At 36.1% G+C, this 17,445-nt stretch overlaps 1 protein-coding gene across 6 annotated transcripts in view; it reads right to left on the bottom strand.

Moving 5' to 3' along the window:
• Positions 1–16,958, bottom strand: part of LOC104587677 (putative LRR receptor-like serine/threonine-protein kinase At1g56140) — a 68,867-nt gene extending 51,909 nt beyond the window's left edge. For 5 of the 6 annotated variants that reach the window (XM_010245371.2, XM_088901964.1, XM_088901965.1 and 2 more), the window contains exons 1-6: positions 16,759–16,958; positions 12,211–12,415; positions 12,031–12,108; positions 11,587–11,658; positions 2,994–3,065; positions 1,560–1,631 (exon numbers count right to left, since the gene is read on the bottom strand). In XM_010245371.2, the coding sequence (XP_010243673.1) occupies positions 1,560–1,631; positions 2,994–3,065; positions 11,587–11,658; positions 12,031–12,108; positions 12,211–12,415; positions 16,759–16,888 (629 nt within the window). In that variant the 5' untranslated portion in view covers positions 16,889–16,958. The remainder of the gene's footprint in view (positions 1–1,559; positions 1,632–2,993; positions 3,066–11,586; positions 11,659–12,030; positions 12,109–12,210; positions 12,416–16,758) is intronic. The other variant, XM_010245373.2, reaches the window with a different exon arrangement.
• Positions 16,959–17,445: the final 487 nt, after the last annotated feature.

The raw sequence follows: 17,445 nt of genomic DNA, 5'->3' as shown, positions 1-17,445 counted from the left end.
TCAAAGACTAGTGGGAAGATTGCTTTACTTGTCCATGGCACGCCCGGACATATTTTATCCGATTGGTGTTCTAAGTCAGTTTATGCATTCCCTTAAGATACCACATATGGAGGCTGCAGAAAGAATTCTTAGGTACCTAAAGAAGTATCCAGGAACTGGCTTGCTATTTCATAAGCACAACCATCTAAAAGTGAAAGTCTATACAGATGTTGATTGGGCAGGTGATGTGGATGATAAGAAAACCACAAGTGGGTACTGCACTTTTGTGGAAGGAAATCTATTGACATGGAGGAGTAAAATATAAAATGTGGTTGCAAGATCTAGTGCTGAAGCTGAGTATAGGGCTATGGCCCATGGGGTAGCTGAAGCACTTTGGTTAAAGAATTTACTAGGGGAGCTTGGGTTTCCAGTTAATAGCCCCATGTCTCTCTACTGTGATAATAAGGCAGCCATAAACATTGCTACTAACCCTGTCCTACACGACAGGACAAAACTCATTGAAGTGGACAAGCACTTCATACGAGAGAAATTAGAAGAGGGTGAAATCTGCACGCCATATATTAACTCCAGGGGGCAGCTGGCTGATGTTCTCACAAAGGGACTTCCACACTTACGACATAATGAGCTATGTGACAAGTTGGGCATGATAGATATTCAACCCAACTTGAGGGGGAGTATTGTTAGAATGATTTCTTAGTTGTTTTTGTTGTTATAGTCTTTTGTGTTGTTAGTCTTAGGGTGTTGTCAGCTTGTTTACTGTTTTTTTATTGTTGTTTTTATTAGGATGTGCTGCCAGGGGCAAGCATGTAATTTTCCCTCTTATTTTTTATCTCATTGATATAAATAGAAAGCTGGGTGCTGCCAGATAAGAGTTTTGGCTCCAACCAGCCATTCTCTCTTCTCCTTCTCTTCTCTTCCTCTTCTCTTCCTTCTTCTCTCTTCTTCATCCTTTCTTCTCTTCTTCCTAGAAGAAAACAAATATAATTGTTTATATATTATATATAAGCAATTTTATAAAATAAAAACCTACTTTCACATAGTAGAGTACTATATGTTATAAATATTGCACCCCAAAGAATTGCACATTTTAGATTCTAAATCCTCTAAAAATTTTGCAACATTTATAATCTCCATATACTCTCCATATATTGGTACCATAAATCACATCTCTAAACCTTAGAATTTTCTATGTTTGTGAATGAAGTGGACTAAGTATTTTAAAATAACCCTTTCTCACTAGGCATTTTGGTCATTTTAGCAAGTTAAGGCCACCTAAGTACTTTAGAACTAACTTCCGTCCATCATAATAATTAATGGCATAGCTTACAAGAATTTTATGGTTCTTACTAGGCTTAAGAATATAACTACCCCAATACTATTATTAGACTTCTAGTATGGATTCATAGGTTCTGAGACCTCAAGTTAGTTGATGTCCTCAAATGAAAAGAGTAAAACTAGACAAACCTAATTTTCACCCCATATTGTAATATCAACTTTTTATTATTCATATAGACATAAAATCACACGTGTACACATGCACACACATAATTAAAACTTACATTTGTTCAAGATTGATTAAATTCCCTAATTGCGAAGGGAGTGCTCCTGAGAAATTATTGTATTCCAAAGACCTGTGCAAAATACAAACAATAAAAATACCCACTTTTTAAATTAAGTATTAAATTTATTCCTTTTTCTTACCAGCATAAAATATGAAACCAGTCAACATCATATTAGCATTTAGTTGCCGCAGTTATATACATGGTCGCAATTAATTACAGTTTTCTAGCTTTTATTCTGATAATTCTCTAATCATTGTAAATTTTCATTTTCATAGCTTAGAAGGTTTTATATTCCCAATCTTTACTCTCATGGAGGGGTGACCACTAAAAATTTTATTGATTATTTTGATAATTACTATGAGGGGTTTAGAAAACTTACTCCTCTAAAGGATTCATTAGAAATGGAAAGGTTCATATAATTGCTCTCTATCCAAGTATGTTTGGAGACTGTCTAAGAGCCGAAGTCCTAGCATGCAAGGAGTAAAAAAAGCAAGATTAAAAGGATAAAAATTGGAGGGAAGTTGCAGGGACTTCTATACCTAAGAATGCCATTATTCCTGTTTGGTTGCCACTGGAAAAAGGATTCATTAAGCTGAATTTCGATGCCAGCAATATGGGCAATTCAAAGGTTGTCAGGAATAGGTGGGGTGTTTAGAATTGGAAAGGGTCATATAATTACTCTCTATTCAAGTCTGATTGCTTTCGGTGACTCTCTAAAAGCTGAAGTCCTAGCATGCTAGGAGTAAAAAAGCAAGAAGCCTAAATATTAAATGGATAATCATTGAAGGTGATTGCAAGTTGGTGGTGGATTGGTTGCAAAGCAATGAGATGATGTTGAAATTCAGAAATGACAAGAAACAATTTAGATGGTTGACTAAAGACATGGAAGTGAAATTCCAATTGGTAAAAAAGATTGCCAACAACTTGGTGGATACATTAGCTAACAAGGGATCGGGAGAGCAATTTCTTTGGGCTCAATTGTAACAAAAAGATAGGAAAGTGGGGAGAAATAAGGGGTTTTATCTCTCCTTGGTTTATTTTAGAGATGATTGAATTATCTTTTTCATTAATAAACTCCATGGTTGCTGATAAAAAAATACATATAATAGTATCAACAGAATAGTGCTAATTAATTCTTTTGCCCCTAGGGTGCTTGGAGCTTTAATTAGATGCATAACATATGGGTCAATCCACCCAACCCATGCTTGGCCAGTCAAAATCAAACCTTGATATTCATTCTGGATGTATCAAACTCTAGTCAAATACCAATTTTGAATAAATTTTATGTTATTTATCTTAGAGAAAAGAACATGGGGATACCCAACAAGATAATTAGGTAATGAAGGTTTTCCATTGTCATTAGATTTGTTACGTGTACACTCATACTCAGTTATTGTTTACATTAGAGAAAAGGTTATGGGGATATCTCACAAAACAACTAGATCCTTAAGGGTTCCAAGCTCCTCTGGAATTGATCCTGACAATGAATTATAAGCAGTAGCCCTGGTAAAATTGAAACAAATGTCACTAACATAAAATGGTAGAACCAAAACGAATAATGGTAACCAGTGAAATACAGATAAGTGGCAACATTTAGAATTGGTGCATGAATATGAAACAATAAACAATGTGGAAAAGCAATATAAAGTCGAGACTATGTACAGTTATAAAGAGTCGCAAAGAAAGACATGTTTATGATGAGATGAATAGAAATAAAAAAGAAAAGAAAAAGTTCAATAACTTTACATTAGACAGATCTAAAGTCACATTGTCGCTCAAAACTAAACATATTATAAGTTATAAAAGAATAATCTAGTGATGTCTATTAGAGGTCTAATATAAAGTGATCCTTCAGTCCCCTAGTTATTGGTTATGACCAAAGAGTTTTTAAGCAATGTGTTAAAGTTAGTTTGGGGAGAACTCTTGTCTTTCTTTCCAGCTCACCATCTTACCTTTGTATGAGTTTCACTTACTGGGGCATAGTTGTAATTCAGCAGTTATGAAATAGAAATAAACCAAGGGTCGAGAGTCAAGGAGACAAAAAGTGGCTTCTCCTTGGTTGCTCTCCCTCTTTCTTCTTCTCTTCTCTCCATCTACTTTTCCACAGTTCTTTATCATCTTTCTTCTCTTTTTCTTTTGCTTTTATAACTTTTTAATTTCAGCAGTTATGAAATAGAAATAAACCAAGGGTCGAGAGTCAAGGAGACAAAAAGTGGCTTCTCCTTGGTTGCTCTCCCTCTTTCTTCTTCTCTTCTCTCCATCTACTTTTCCACAGTTCTTTATCATCTTTCTTCTCTTTTTCTTTTGCTTTTATCACTTTTATCACTCCTATGATGTTAAGGTAATGTCAACAACTCAAACTAATGACTACTCAAAAGGACAAAGCAAAAATATCAACAACACTACTTGAAATTCAAACACCTCCCAATTGCTCCCCCACTAATGATCTAACAGGAAAAAGAGGCTCCCCTATTTAAAACCACTGATGCCGATCTCCACAAACTCCTCTTAAAGACTGAGATTAGTCCTCCCCATTGAAGTCATCTTCCTGCCCTTCTTCCTTGACCCACACCTCTCCCCTTTCCCCTGAAGTGGTTTTCTTAAGACTCTTCCTTTTTCTTTTCTCAAATTCCTCAAAAGCTCTTCTGGAGAACACCTCTTTTCCCAAGAAAAACAGACCCCAAAGACTTCCAAACCTCTACATTCTTATACAATTTTCTTTAGATCCAAATTTTCTTGCTTCACTTCCTACACCTCGGAGAGCATCTTGTCAACTTTGCCCAAACCTTCATTACCACCCTCCTTTCCTATAGAGCTCCTTTCCCCTCCAATTCCCCTTCAGAAAGATGCACTGCATTAACATCTTGGCAATGTAGATTTTCACAAGCAAGGACCTTTTGGTTCATGGCTCTAAATTTCACCACATTTCTCTTGAATAATTTTTTTATACTTTTGCTAGGACCTGCCCCAACAAGCCCCTCTTTTAACCACGAGAAAACCATGATAACATGCACAATGTGGGATTTACTTGACCTCTGGGTTTCTTCAAAGCTGTCTTAGGATTGAAGTTTCACCAAAATTTATCTTATTAGACACCTTCCTCCTACACAGATCAACTCCAATATTTCCAACTACCACTTCTACCAAATGATCTTTGCAACTCCTTTGAAGAAGAGCCTTGTCCTTCTCCACACCATCACATCCATTCTTTTGACCACAATCATTAACTACCAGCTCTACATCACCAACACTTCTACAGCATCCCTCTCCATATTGTCCCCCATAGTACCCCCCCACCTCCTACAACCGCCTCCATCCCCACTTCCACCCCCCAGAGCAACCAGTTAACAAACAACAAACCTTCTACAACAGCCTCTCTCTCTTGAACCACCGCTTCTTGGATAGAAACCGAGCTGGGCACTAAGCTTAGATCATTTGATTATAGAGGACAAGACTCTAATCCAATCACACCATTTCTATCTCCAGTGTGCCCACCTGTCCCAGCCACCAACTTACAAATTTCATACCAACAGAAGACACCAATACCATCAGAAACTTCCAAGGCCTTCGACACATCCTTCCTTTTCTCTATGATTTCATAACTAGAAGTCATCAAATCCAATTCCCTCTCTTAGGGGTGATCATGGGCCGGGCCGGGCTTTGTACTTATGATAAGGGCTATAGCTTAGGCCCGGGCCCGGCCCAGCCTGGGGTTCCGGGCCTGAAACATAATCCCTAGTCCAGGTCAATACAGGCCCGGGTCGGGCCGGGCCTGATTCCAGGCCAATGTCACTCATATATAAAGCATTACATATCTATATATTAAATGACATAACATGCATATAAACTTATTTTATACATTATATAATATAAAGTATTACATATAATATAAATTATACATGTCATGTTATAATATTTATGTATAAAATATATAATATAATGTAAAATAACATGTATACATTACACACAAAATGTGTAAGTTTGAATATATGTGGGCTGGGCTTGAAGTATTAAGCCCAAGTAAGGCCCTAAAATTTGCGGGCCTGATATGGGCCCGGGCCCAAGCCTGGAATTTCCAAGTCGGGCTGGGCTGAAATGATCACCCCTTTCTCTCCCCTTCAAGACCAAGTCGCATCAGTTTTAGCGTTTGAAGCCCCAAACTTATTAAAACTATTTACTGATTTAACACTAAAGCCCCCTACAAACCTTTAACCTCCTTAATCGGTTACTACTATTAAAGGTTTGTAACCTTTTCTTTGCAAAGTGGTCCCTACATGATGCAGTGCTGGTAGATAGAAGGCAAGGTTGATGGGTAGCAGAGTGTTCACACCAATATGCAGTTCACAAGGAAAACAAATCAGGTCGTGACCTGCTCTGATACCATGTCAAACAGCGGGAAAGAGAATAGTAAACCAAGTAGAAAATAGAAAAAAAAAAGAAGAAAGAAGAAAGAGAGAGCACAAAGATTTAACATGGTTCAGCTCAGTAGCCTACATCCAAAGGAGAGAGAGAAAACATCCACTATGAGAAGAAGAAATACAAGACTGACCTCTCTATACACTCACAACAAATGACCCCACTCACTCAACCCTAATCCCAAACAAGCAATGGATTAAATAAGCAAGAGGCCAAATTATATTAGAATTACACACAGGCCCCTCTTTCTTCCATAAATACATATAAGTCCCCAAAAAATATCAATATTACAAATATACCCTTATAAACTCCAACATTCTCCCTGAAAGAAAACCCAAATACAACCAAATACAATATATTTCTCAACACAATGAAGGTAAGCAATAATTTAAAGAGGCATATGGGAGAAGTTATTGATTTCTTGACCATGTTAATGGTTCAAAGCAAGGCAACATCTCTGATTCTAAGTATACTACAGCCTTGAGACCACCACTTCAAAATTAACTTTTAAGAAAGATAGTGCGGCTAGTTCTGGACAACCACACTCTTCCAATGTCAAACAGATTGGATGTTTCAAGTGCCAAGGTTCTGGTCACATTGCATCCGATTGCCCCAATCAGAAGATGGTTTCTCTTGTTGAAGAAGAGGCCAAAGGAAGATTCACAATATTCTAAGGAGCAATTAGAAGAAGAACTGATTTATGCTGATCAAGGATAGTTTCTCATTATTTGTCACAACTTTAATGAAATCCATGTGGAAGAAGAAGCTTGGCTCTGAAAAGACATCTTCCATACATGTTGCACTTCTCATGGCAGGTGTCTGACATCATTGTTGATGGAGGAAGCTGTACAAATGTGGTAGTTACATCTATGATAAAGAAATTGAACCTGAAGATAAAGAGGCATTCTCACCCTTACAAGCTCTCATGGCTTTACAAAGGAAATGAGGTAAGAGTTGATAAACAATACTTGATTCAGTTTTCCATTTGTAAGAAGTACAAAGATGATGTGATGTGTGATGATGTTTATATGGAGGCTTGTCATTTTCTTCTTAGTCATCCATGGCAATGTGATAGAAGAGTTGTTTATGATGGGTTCAAAAATACTTACTCCTTTTTCAAAGGTTATATTAAGCCTTTCCAAATTACAGAGTATTCCCACGCCTTCTAAAGTGGAGAGAAGCAACTTATTCTCTAAATATGACGAGATGTTAGAAGGCACTAAGGAAGCTTATGCTCTTACAATGGTGAAAGAGAATGAACAAAAAAGTGACACCCCACCTATGTTAAAACCCATTCTTGAGGAAGAAGATATCGAATGGGAACCAAAAGGAAGCTTTTGACATCCTTGATGAACTTGAAAATCATGGAGACCACACTTGTTATATTGGAGAATTTGACTTACAAAGTTGCAAAGATCCTTATTTACACCAATTTGATCTAAGGAAGAACTGGCCTCTCTAAGGAACATGAAGTAAACTTCAAAGGTTGAGAGATTTAGTGAAGGAATTTTTCTTGGTATTGGAGGTTTACACCACCAATTACCTATCAAGAAGTCATTAACAAAGCAACACAATGGAAGCATAATCATAAGTCATTCTTAGGGATCTACTAAGACTCGAGGACAAGTGTTCCTCAAGCAAGGAAGCTTGACATAGGAGTGTTCATATGCAAAGAGTGCAAAGATCAAAGGATATGAACATCAGTAAATTGATTTTATAAGGAGATTCAAAGCTGGTGGTGGACTGGTTGCAAAAGGAAGAAGCAAGACTATAGAATTACAGCAATGAACAGAAGAAATTTAAATGGCTGATACAATATATGGATGTGAGAGTTAGTTGGGTTAAAAGAACAGCTAATAGTTCTGCTGGTGCTTTGGTAAAACAAGGGTTGGGAAGAAATCAATTGTTTTGGACTCAATTGTAACTATGCTTTTAATATTCGGTGAGAGTTAAGAGTTTTTACCTCTCCTCCTTTGTAATTTGTTTTTTCTGTTTTAATGAAATCTGAATTTATTTATTGTTCAAAAAAAAAGATTCAATCAGGTCTCATCAAACCAACATCCATTTCTACTTATCTTTTGAATAGAAAATGTTTTAAAGTCTTTGAGGGAAAAATATATTTCAAAATTTGATATGCAAATTGATTCATAGCATCTAATCCCCAACTTAAGAGGGAGTATTAGAGTTGATTATACACATGACCATGTTTGAATCTATTTTACTTTTGTCAATTCTGTTGTAACTATAGTCATCAGTTCCTATCATTGAGGAACACTGTTACACGGCACCACGTACATATATACAATCAAGATTTCTCTTGTAAAGTGATAATGAATACACAATCAAAATTTTACACATTCCTTATTATTAGGAACAACCAAGTATATTGAAACATTTAGGAACCTATATATATATATATATATATATATATATATATATTATGCTGCATATATCACAACCCCCTTAACCAAACTTATGAACTCACAGATCATGTTTTAGGCAATTGCATCAATAGCAGCCCTTAACCAAATTGTGTCAATCAAAGAAATTAAACATGTTACTAAACAATATATGTTGTACTATAGAAATTTCCTCTCTTGCCAAAAGCATACTATGCCTCAAATACGCATAAATAAATTGAGTAAATCTCCATTTAAAAATGCATTTTTCATATTTAGTTGATGAAGTGGCTAAGAATATTATGCTGTTAGAGTTAGGAGCACTCTCAATGAGTTCATTTTGGTTACCGGTGCAAAGGTCACCAAATAGTCAACTCAATAGGTCTGTGTATTACCTTTTAGCAACCAGTGTTTTCTTGTATCTCTCAATAGACCTATCAGTTCTATACTTTATTATGAAAATCCAAACCCACTAATTCATAACAATTAGGTAAGTCCACTACCTTATATGTCTAATTTTTATTAAAACCTCCATTTTAATTCACCTAACTTCCCTATACTTAGCTCTAAATGGGGCATTCCACATGGCCATGGGAATGTCAACATTCTGAAACTCAGAATGATGAGTAACTATACCTATAATCCTATAACAGTTGTGGAAAAAACTTTAGAATAAAAGTGGGAATGAACTTCCCTCCTTGATAAAGGTGTCCTTCCTTCTAAGGACTCTAGCCTGGCTAGGAGCTAAAAGAACAAGAAACATCAATAGCAACCTCATACTTTGAAGTGTCTTTTTTACTAGTCCATAGCTCATAAGGAGTTTTTAGAATTAAATTGGTTGGAACTTTATTTAACAAATAATTGCAGTCTTTAATGCATATCCCTAGAAAGTTAAGGGAATTCTAAGAGACTGGTGGCTTAGAAAGGATTGGATCATATCTAATGAGGTTCTTTTTCTTCTTTCTACCACACCATTGAAAGGATCCTAATTTGTTTGTGATATTAGCATACCCAAACCATAAAAAGTCATTGGTAAAAACAACAAAGTAAACATATCCACCTCTTGCCCTAATATTCAAGGGCCACATACATCAATATATGTCAAAGTCTAACACACTTATGCTTATTAGGGATTTTCCTAGAAATGGTCTTTTTATCATCTTACCTTGTAAACAATGTTTTTCTACCAAAAAAAAAAAGTAAACAATGTTTAAAGTAGGAATATACTATTAGAGAATCTAAGGGACTATCTTTTACTAGTCTTGTGAATAAAATAACATTAATGTAACCAAGTCTAAAATTCTATAGGTAAGTGGATTAATGGTATCATAAATTCTCTTAAGAAAGCTATTAGGTGAAACTTTTTCACTTACTTCTAAAGAAGGATACAAGACATAGGAACCATTCTCCATGTTTCTTGAAATAATGAATTTATTTATTCAATTTTGTAGTAATCTTATTACTAGAAACAAGAATGACCATCACCCCACAATTTAGAAACAGAAATCGAATTTCTTATTTAAGGTATAAAAAACAATCTTTTAAACATCAAATATTTTCCTTAATACTAATTCTATTGTTCTTACGGAAGTAGCCTCAACTGTTATAGAAGTCCCCAGGTAGATTACCATCTTAATTATCCTCAATAAGCCTTCCACTTTCTTCAAACCTTTACAAAGTGCTACACATATGAGAAGATGCTTCTAAGTCAATACATTAGGTAGAAACAAAAGTGAGCAACACATTTGTATCAATGATCTGAGCTTAGAACATATCTTCAGAAAGCATGTTCTTCTTGATCAATTCTAGGTGTGGACAGTTCTTCCAATATCTGACCATGTTTCTTCAGGGCCTTCTTCTCAAGATTTCTCTTCCATTTTCTATTGGACTTAGAACAACCTACTTCCATAAGTAAAGTAACAAGTTTTTCCTTCTTTATTAATTCCTTTGCTGTGTAATATATTACAGAGAGCAGGAAAGGTGATATTTATCTTGTTCATATTTTTATTCAATATAAACTAATTACAGAAAGGAAGAAAAGATGTGAATATTGCTTGATCTTAATGTTAAATCTAAACCAGTCCTTGAAACTTCAGTTCATAAATGTAACCAATCATCTCCAAGAAATGATCATGAACTAGAGGCTCTCAGTCATTCTATGATCATCAACTGTTTGAAGACCTTTTGCCAAATAAAACAATTCTGCTCTTTAAACATCGTCTTTGAGAACTATAAAATTTCCTGTACTACTTTTTGAAGCAAAGTGAAATTAAAGTAGAATGTAGCACTTGGCAAGAAAATGCAATGTTATTCTTACCATATGATGTAAATATTTCAGGTCTGGGAATGTCTAATATAATATTATTCCTAGATCAATTCAAATTGTATTTCTAAGTAAAATGTTGGCTAGCTTACTTGTAAGGTATCTAGATGGTTGTAGCAGAAACTTGGAAGTTGGAATCAAATCCCACTTTTTATCATTTACTTGAGGGCTTTATGATTAGGGAGGGCTACCCCCTGTTGTGTGTAACTCAATTTATTACTAGAAAAAGATATTGTATCTATAAATTATTTTGTGGAGAATTAGATGGTGTATAAATAGTGAACAACTTTTGGGGCTGCAAACTCAAGCCAATTTGAGATTACCTCAATCCAAGGCTATCAAAAATCAGCTCTGTGCTCAGCCCAAAACCATATGTCTAAAGTTTGAATCAAATCAAACTTATTGCATTTTTTCTATTCATCCTGTGGTTAATAATTTATTTGCTTTTTTATTTTTATTTAAGTATATGTGACACATTTTGTAGTCAAAATATATGTATGTATTAGTGTAGTCTTATGGATATCTTGATTCTGCACTTGTAACCTTAATCTTAATGTCTACCCTAAAAATATATATGATGGTCATTTTTTACATTTTCATTTCATTTTCTCAGAGAAAGTATTCAATTCAGTCACATGTCTCAACATGGGATGCTCCCAAATTCTTACCACTTACGTGCAGTATTCAAAAAATTCTTTACCAAACATGATTGCGGTGCATCAACATCTCTCATAGTTCCAGTTTGGATTAAATTTTGATATTTTCCATTGTATGCTTAAAAAATTAATAAGAGTAAACTTTCAGGTGAGAAATACTAGTAAATAACAAGTTTATCAACTCTTGAATAATAGTAACTAACAAGTTTTCAGGAATGAGTTTTACTTACAATACTTGCAATTTAGTTAAGTTGCCAAGAAATGCTGGTAGGGGACCTGTCAAGTGATTCTTATCCAACTTCCTGCAAAAATATTAATTACTCTTCACTTAATGCGTGGATTTAAAACTGTATAGCATTGTTCTGCAGAATCCACATCGCAATTTTTTGCCAAACCTCAACCATGAAAGCCCAAAGCTACGCCAACGGGCGTAGCAGATATTTATTCAAAAGGAAAGCCATGTATACACCAATAATAACAATAAAGGAAGAAAATGTTGATCACCATGATAGCCAAAAACACCCTTAGCCTAGGTGAAGTGCAGATATTTTAACAGAGCCTATATTATATATAGGCCCATGTTTAAGAGGGTATTTTGAGCATATTTAAAAAGCTCAGTTCAATTCAAGTACATAAAATTGAAAACAACTTGTGGAAGGGAGAAGAAACCATACAGATATTCGAGATAAGTCAAGTTGCGGAGCTCTTCCGGAATTCCCCCTTGAACTTTCGCCCCCATATCCATTACTTTGCTGGCAAAACGAACACCATAAGTGAGATTTCTCATGCTGTTTTCCCAACCCAGTAGCTACATACATAACAATAAAAGGGATGGTGTGAGAGAGAACACTTACAGGCGTGTAATATGACAAGTAGAACGATTGTTGTACTTGCAATCGCATATAATCCCTGGGTTGAATGTCTCAATGTCAATGACACCTGCGACGCTTGCGATGGCAGAACCACTGCAGACATCTCCCGTCGTATTCCACTGATAAGCGGAGTCGGAATCCTGGGATGAGATTCCCCATCTTTGGAAGATGGTGTTTAAAGCTGCCACTGTACCACCCCACCATCAACCTCATCACTTCGTTAAGCCAACGTACTGTAATGTTTACACAAACCAGCAGAAGAGTTTTGCGCAGTTTCATTTTCAATTTTCGTAACCGCAGACATATAGCCTAAACAGCAGTGACCAGTGGATGCGCAAAACACGTTTGGAGTTCTTATGCTACGACATCGTGGCTAAAACAGAAAATCATGGCCTTAGATGTGGTCCCATCAACAAATCATTTCATATGAGTTAAGGTGGGGCCATAGCAACAAATCGAAGGGCTTTGATTTAGTAGGTTGGTACCTTTGTTAGGACTAAGGGTGCAATTTGGGCGGGTCCAACCCGATCCTTGACTGATCCAACCGGACCAACCCACAATTTTGGGTCCTCCGGCAAAGCTGGGTTCAAAAATTTTGGGTGTTTTAATTTTTTAGGGTTGGATTCAGGCTTAGTCTTTAGGTAGCTTGAACCCGAGCTCAGCTTGATTATATAATTTGTATGATAGATATATTTCCATGTATACATGCATTTTTATTTTAATAAACCAACTCTATTGTATCAAATTTTAGTGCAGGTTGGGCCTAGATTGAATAGTTTGGACTTGACCTCAGGTTCTGGCTAGTCTCAAGCTTTGGGCTCAATTCTTAGGGTTGGACTTGAACTAATCTGAACCTGGCCCAGCCAGCCTGACTTGCAGCCCAAACTAGGACCACAACTTCATCCAGGTTAGCTAGAACCGGATTCAAAAAAAATGTCAGGTCGGGTTGGGTTGGTAAAGCCGGTTAAGTTGATTTTTGGGTTAGGGTTAGGGTTGATTTTTTTCAACCCAACTTTTATTCAAAACATTTCTTTTTTTTTCTCTTTTCATTTTTATACTAAAAGAACCAATAAAATCATTAAACAAATAAATGTCAAAGAAAAAAAATATGATCAGCATATGGTCATGAAAGTTGAGTTTAGGTCTCCTAGTATGCGATGAGAGAAAGGTAGGGTTGGGCCACCATCTCTCGTTAACTTCTCTAGTTAAGAAAGAACAGGAGAGGAGGAATGTAGAAGGCAGTCACTGGTTGTTGGGGTATGGATTTCCCTGGTTCTCTTTGAAAATTTAAAAAATGATGAAAGATAAAAATTTCTTTTTTTTTTTTTGAAGGTTAAAAGGGTATACCCCGCTGGTTGTTGGGAGTATATTGAAGTCTATTTAAAAAATATAGGGTATATTTAAGTATATATTATGGATCAGTCTGAGTTTCCAAGTCTGGCCAAGAATGATCATTCCTGGTTAGAATAGACTAGTTCAGGTTGAATAACAGGTTGGAGCTCAAAGCCACAGTTGGACAATGGTTAAGGTCAACCTGACCTAATCCGACCCGACTTGCACCCTGAGCATTATAGAACCAAACAAGATGGACCAATAAAATGCTAGGAATGCAAATCGGATGTAATCCATCCTAAATTAAGATCCAATTAAATGAATCACATGCCTTTCAATTAATAATGATCTTGGGCCAGGGCTGATCTGGGACCGGGTCAGGATTTTTACATGGGTAACAACGTTTTAAGACTGCTTGATAATATATGTATGGGCCTGGACCAAGCATCCAGGCTAGCCCGCATTATGTTCGGGCTTATACTCCAGACCAGAAGAAATGGAGTTGAAAGCATGATTTTTAAAAACGAACTGGTCAGGGGTCTGGTTATCGAACGGTCTGATCGTTTGATTCGAAAGGTCGGTTCGTTCTGATAAAAAATTAAAAAATTGGGAAACGGTCAAAACTGTTCGAACGATTCGAATAATTAACCGACCAGTTCAGCAGTTTGTTGACCAAAATCAACGATTTTGGGAAAAAATGATTTTGGAGAAAAATGAAACCAATTAATTGACCGATTCTCGGTTTTTCCGGTTTAACTGTCCGGTCCGATCCAATTTAAAAAACAGTGGTTGAAAGACAAAAACGGGCCAAAATTAAGAATGACAATTTCCCGTCCTTATTGGGTACCTGGCCTCCCAATGGGTCGGGGACGGAGACTGCTCTAGCGGGGCAGGGACAAGGATGGGGTCCAATTGATATACCAGATCAGGACAAGGATGGGAGTGGAGAGTGAAATCCCCGCCTCGCCCCAACCCCGAATGCAATTATATATATTAAATATTTTAAAATATTATTTATATTTTAAATTTTGAAAATAATTTTGTATAATTATAATAATGCCATTATACAATTTTAATTTTTATGTTATATTGGTGTTAATGATGTTAATTAAATGTTAAACCCATTTAAGTTAGTGATTTTTAGTTTTCCTTTAAGTAAATATATTTTTCGCAAAACAAGTTTTCAATTTAAGAGAAAAGAATTCGGGGATTTGGGTCCCCAATGGGGAACCTGCCTCCCTTGGGGATTGGGGGTGGAGGTTGGGTTTTTTCCTCAGTAGGGATCAGGATCGAGAATGGGGAGCATAGTCCCCACCCCCCCCCCCCCCTCCCCTTTTTGAAAATGACCAAAAACTTTTAGAACCCATAATTTTTTATATAGACATATATAGAAAGTCTTTTGTTTTTTCTTTTTTTGTTTTTTTTTGTTAAATGGATACAGAATTTGGAGTAGCCCACCCCAATAAATCCATAGTCCCACCACCTCTACTGGAAGAAGCCAACAGCTGTACCAAATGAGCCACCCATAAGAAAATGTACCCAAATTTTGCTCTTATGTATTGGCATGCTTCCCCCATTATGACACCAAGGACCAAAAAACTTTTAGAAACCCTAACTTTTTATTTGGTGGTCATAAATTTTATGTATTGGCATGCATTCTCAATTTTTTTTTTTAATTTTTGGTTTCCCCTTTTTGACATGGGGTCATAATGAGTTCCATAAAGTTCTCACTTGTCTTGTGAAAAAAGATTTCCACGTATCAGACATCCTGTAAAATGCTGGTATGTGGAATTTTATGATATAGGAATGAATTGTGACCACACTATTCTCTATGTATTGGCATCAATGTTCAAGAAGCAGATTGAGCATCAAATTGGAAAATAGAGAGGTTTACAAGGCGAAGAATCAACCAAGGTCGAACCATGTGTATATATATATATATATATAACATTTATATATCAAACCTTCTTTCGAGTTTTCTGACATGGATCCCATTATTTTGAGAATTAGGGTCAGTCTGTGCTCACAACATTCCAACCATCTTTTGCAATCTTGTATTGGGAATATCTCCCATGAAATAAAGTATATAAGTAACGAGATATTCTCAATGCAAGGTTGTAAAGACTGCTCGAATAGGCTTTGCCCTGATTGAAGCAGAATTCCCGTTTCTGATAGATGCAATGTCAAATATGAGAGTTCACATCAGGGTCCCATAGCTCCCTACAACACATCCCAACCATGTACTGAGATTTGGGAATATTTCTCAATAACAAGTACAGGAAATGTTCCCAATGCATGCTAAGATGTACATGTGGACCACCTGTGGGGTGTGCCCAGTGAGGAGCTGATGTGATCTCCAAATATGAAGCAATAAAATCCAGTCATGGTATTACATCAGAATCAAATAGTCACATATTATAACAAGAAAATCCAATTCAGAATTGATGCCAATACACAAGTGGGGCATTGGTGACTAGGATAGGATGTGATCACATAATCCTACGTGAATTGGCATTTCCCATTATGATATTGGGTCCCATTATGCCCCATGAAGTTAGAGGTTGAGGTTTCTTATGTCCCCTGAAAAAATATGATTTTCTCATACTAACAGGACTCTAAAACCAACTCCATTTGGGAATAGTGCAAATACAAAAAAAAAATGTTTAAAAGCAATAAAAACATTCCAAAAATTGAAATAAATATGTAAACATGAAAAATATGTTTTCTGTCTTGAAAAGTAAATCTATTTTTAAATCCGATTATTTTGATTTATTTTGCAGCAAGAAAAAGAACTCATGTTGGAAGAGAAAAACCTTTTAATTTTTAATTAAGAAAGCATACAAATGATAGACTGATTCAGATCTAAGATTGAAGTAAAGAACAACCAAGAAATGGTTAAAAGATCTAATCGCAAACAAGTAATTATCCAAACAGTGAAATCAGTAGGTTACATCTTGTCCAACTTCATGAATATGAGCTCGAAAGATAATTAATCTCTTTCATAATTCAGCTGTAACACTGTAAGCAAACCACCTGACATACGGTTTCAGCTATACTAATCACCTAACTCAACAATTACAAATGGAATTTGTATCATCACAAATTCATAATAACAACCCGAACAAACAAAGTTGCAGTCGTACGTCGATCAAATCAAACTGACAAGTATCAAGAGAGAGAGAGAGTTGCAAAAGGTACCTTCAATCGGATCCGTAGTAGCTTTGGCAGCTGTTTGGGCTTCGGATTTATCGACTAGGTTGAATGACAAAATACAGCTGCAAACAAAGGCAAAGGCCAACGAACGATGAAGCTTTGTTATGGGTTTCATTTCCTCTCCGTATTCTCTCTTTGTCTCTGCGCGGAGATGATGACCAAAAGCAGTTATGATTAATGCGTCGTTATGCGAGGGAGAGATATATCTCTTTTATATTTTAGCGTAAAATATAAAAACTTGCCCGAAGATTCTATAATCATAAAAATCTCCCCCTACAGTTTTAAAACGAAAAACCATCTAGCTACATCCCTTTGGTCATTGTTTCAGTCATAGTCTTGAAAACCAGACAGGAAATAGAACAGTTTTGAATTGGGTTAAACAATTCAACCATCTGGTCTGAAACTCGACTGGACGGTTTTGGGGTCCAAAATTGGATCCAGACTCAATACATGACCAACTCCCGGATCAACCATACAGTCTGACCATCCGGTCTGGTTTGATTTTCAAAACCATAGTTGTAATAATGGAGACAGTCATAAAAACCTCATCTGAAGTTTCTGATAATCATAAAAAAGAAGAAAGGTTGGAGGGGGAGTGCACTGTCATTCTGCCGCTGTGCGTCGTGAGGAAGAAGATGAAACAGTATTTGAGCGGATTATGGAGTTGTTGAG

The sequence above is a fragment of the Nelumbo nucifera genome, chromosome 3 (genome assembly GCF_055504915.1).
Source record: "Nelumbo nucifera cultivar China Antique chromosome 3, China Antique-T2T, whole genome shotgun sequence".
Taxonomy (NCBI): domain Eukaryota; kingdom Viridiplantae; phylum Streptophyta; class Magnoliopsida; order Proteales; family Nelumbonaceae; genus Nelumbo; species Nelumbo nucifera.
This window is presented reverse-complemented; position numbering and strand designations above follow the sequence as displayed.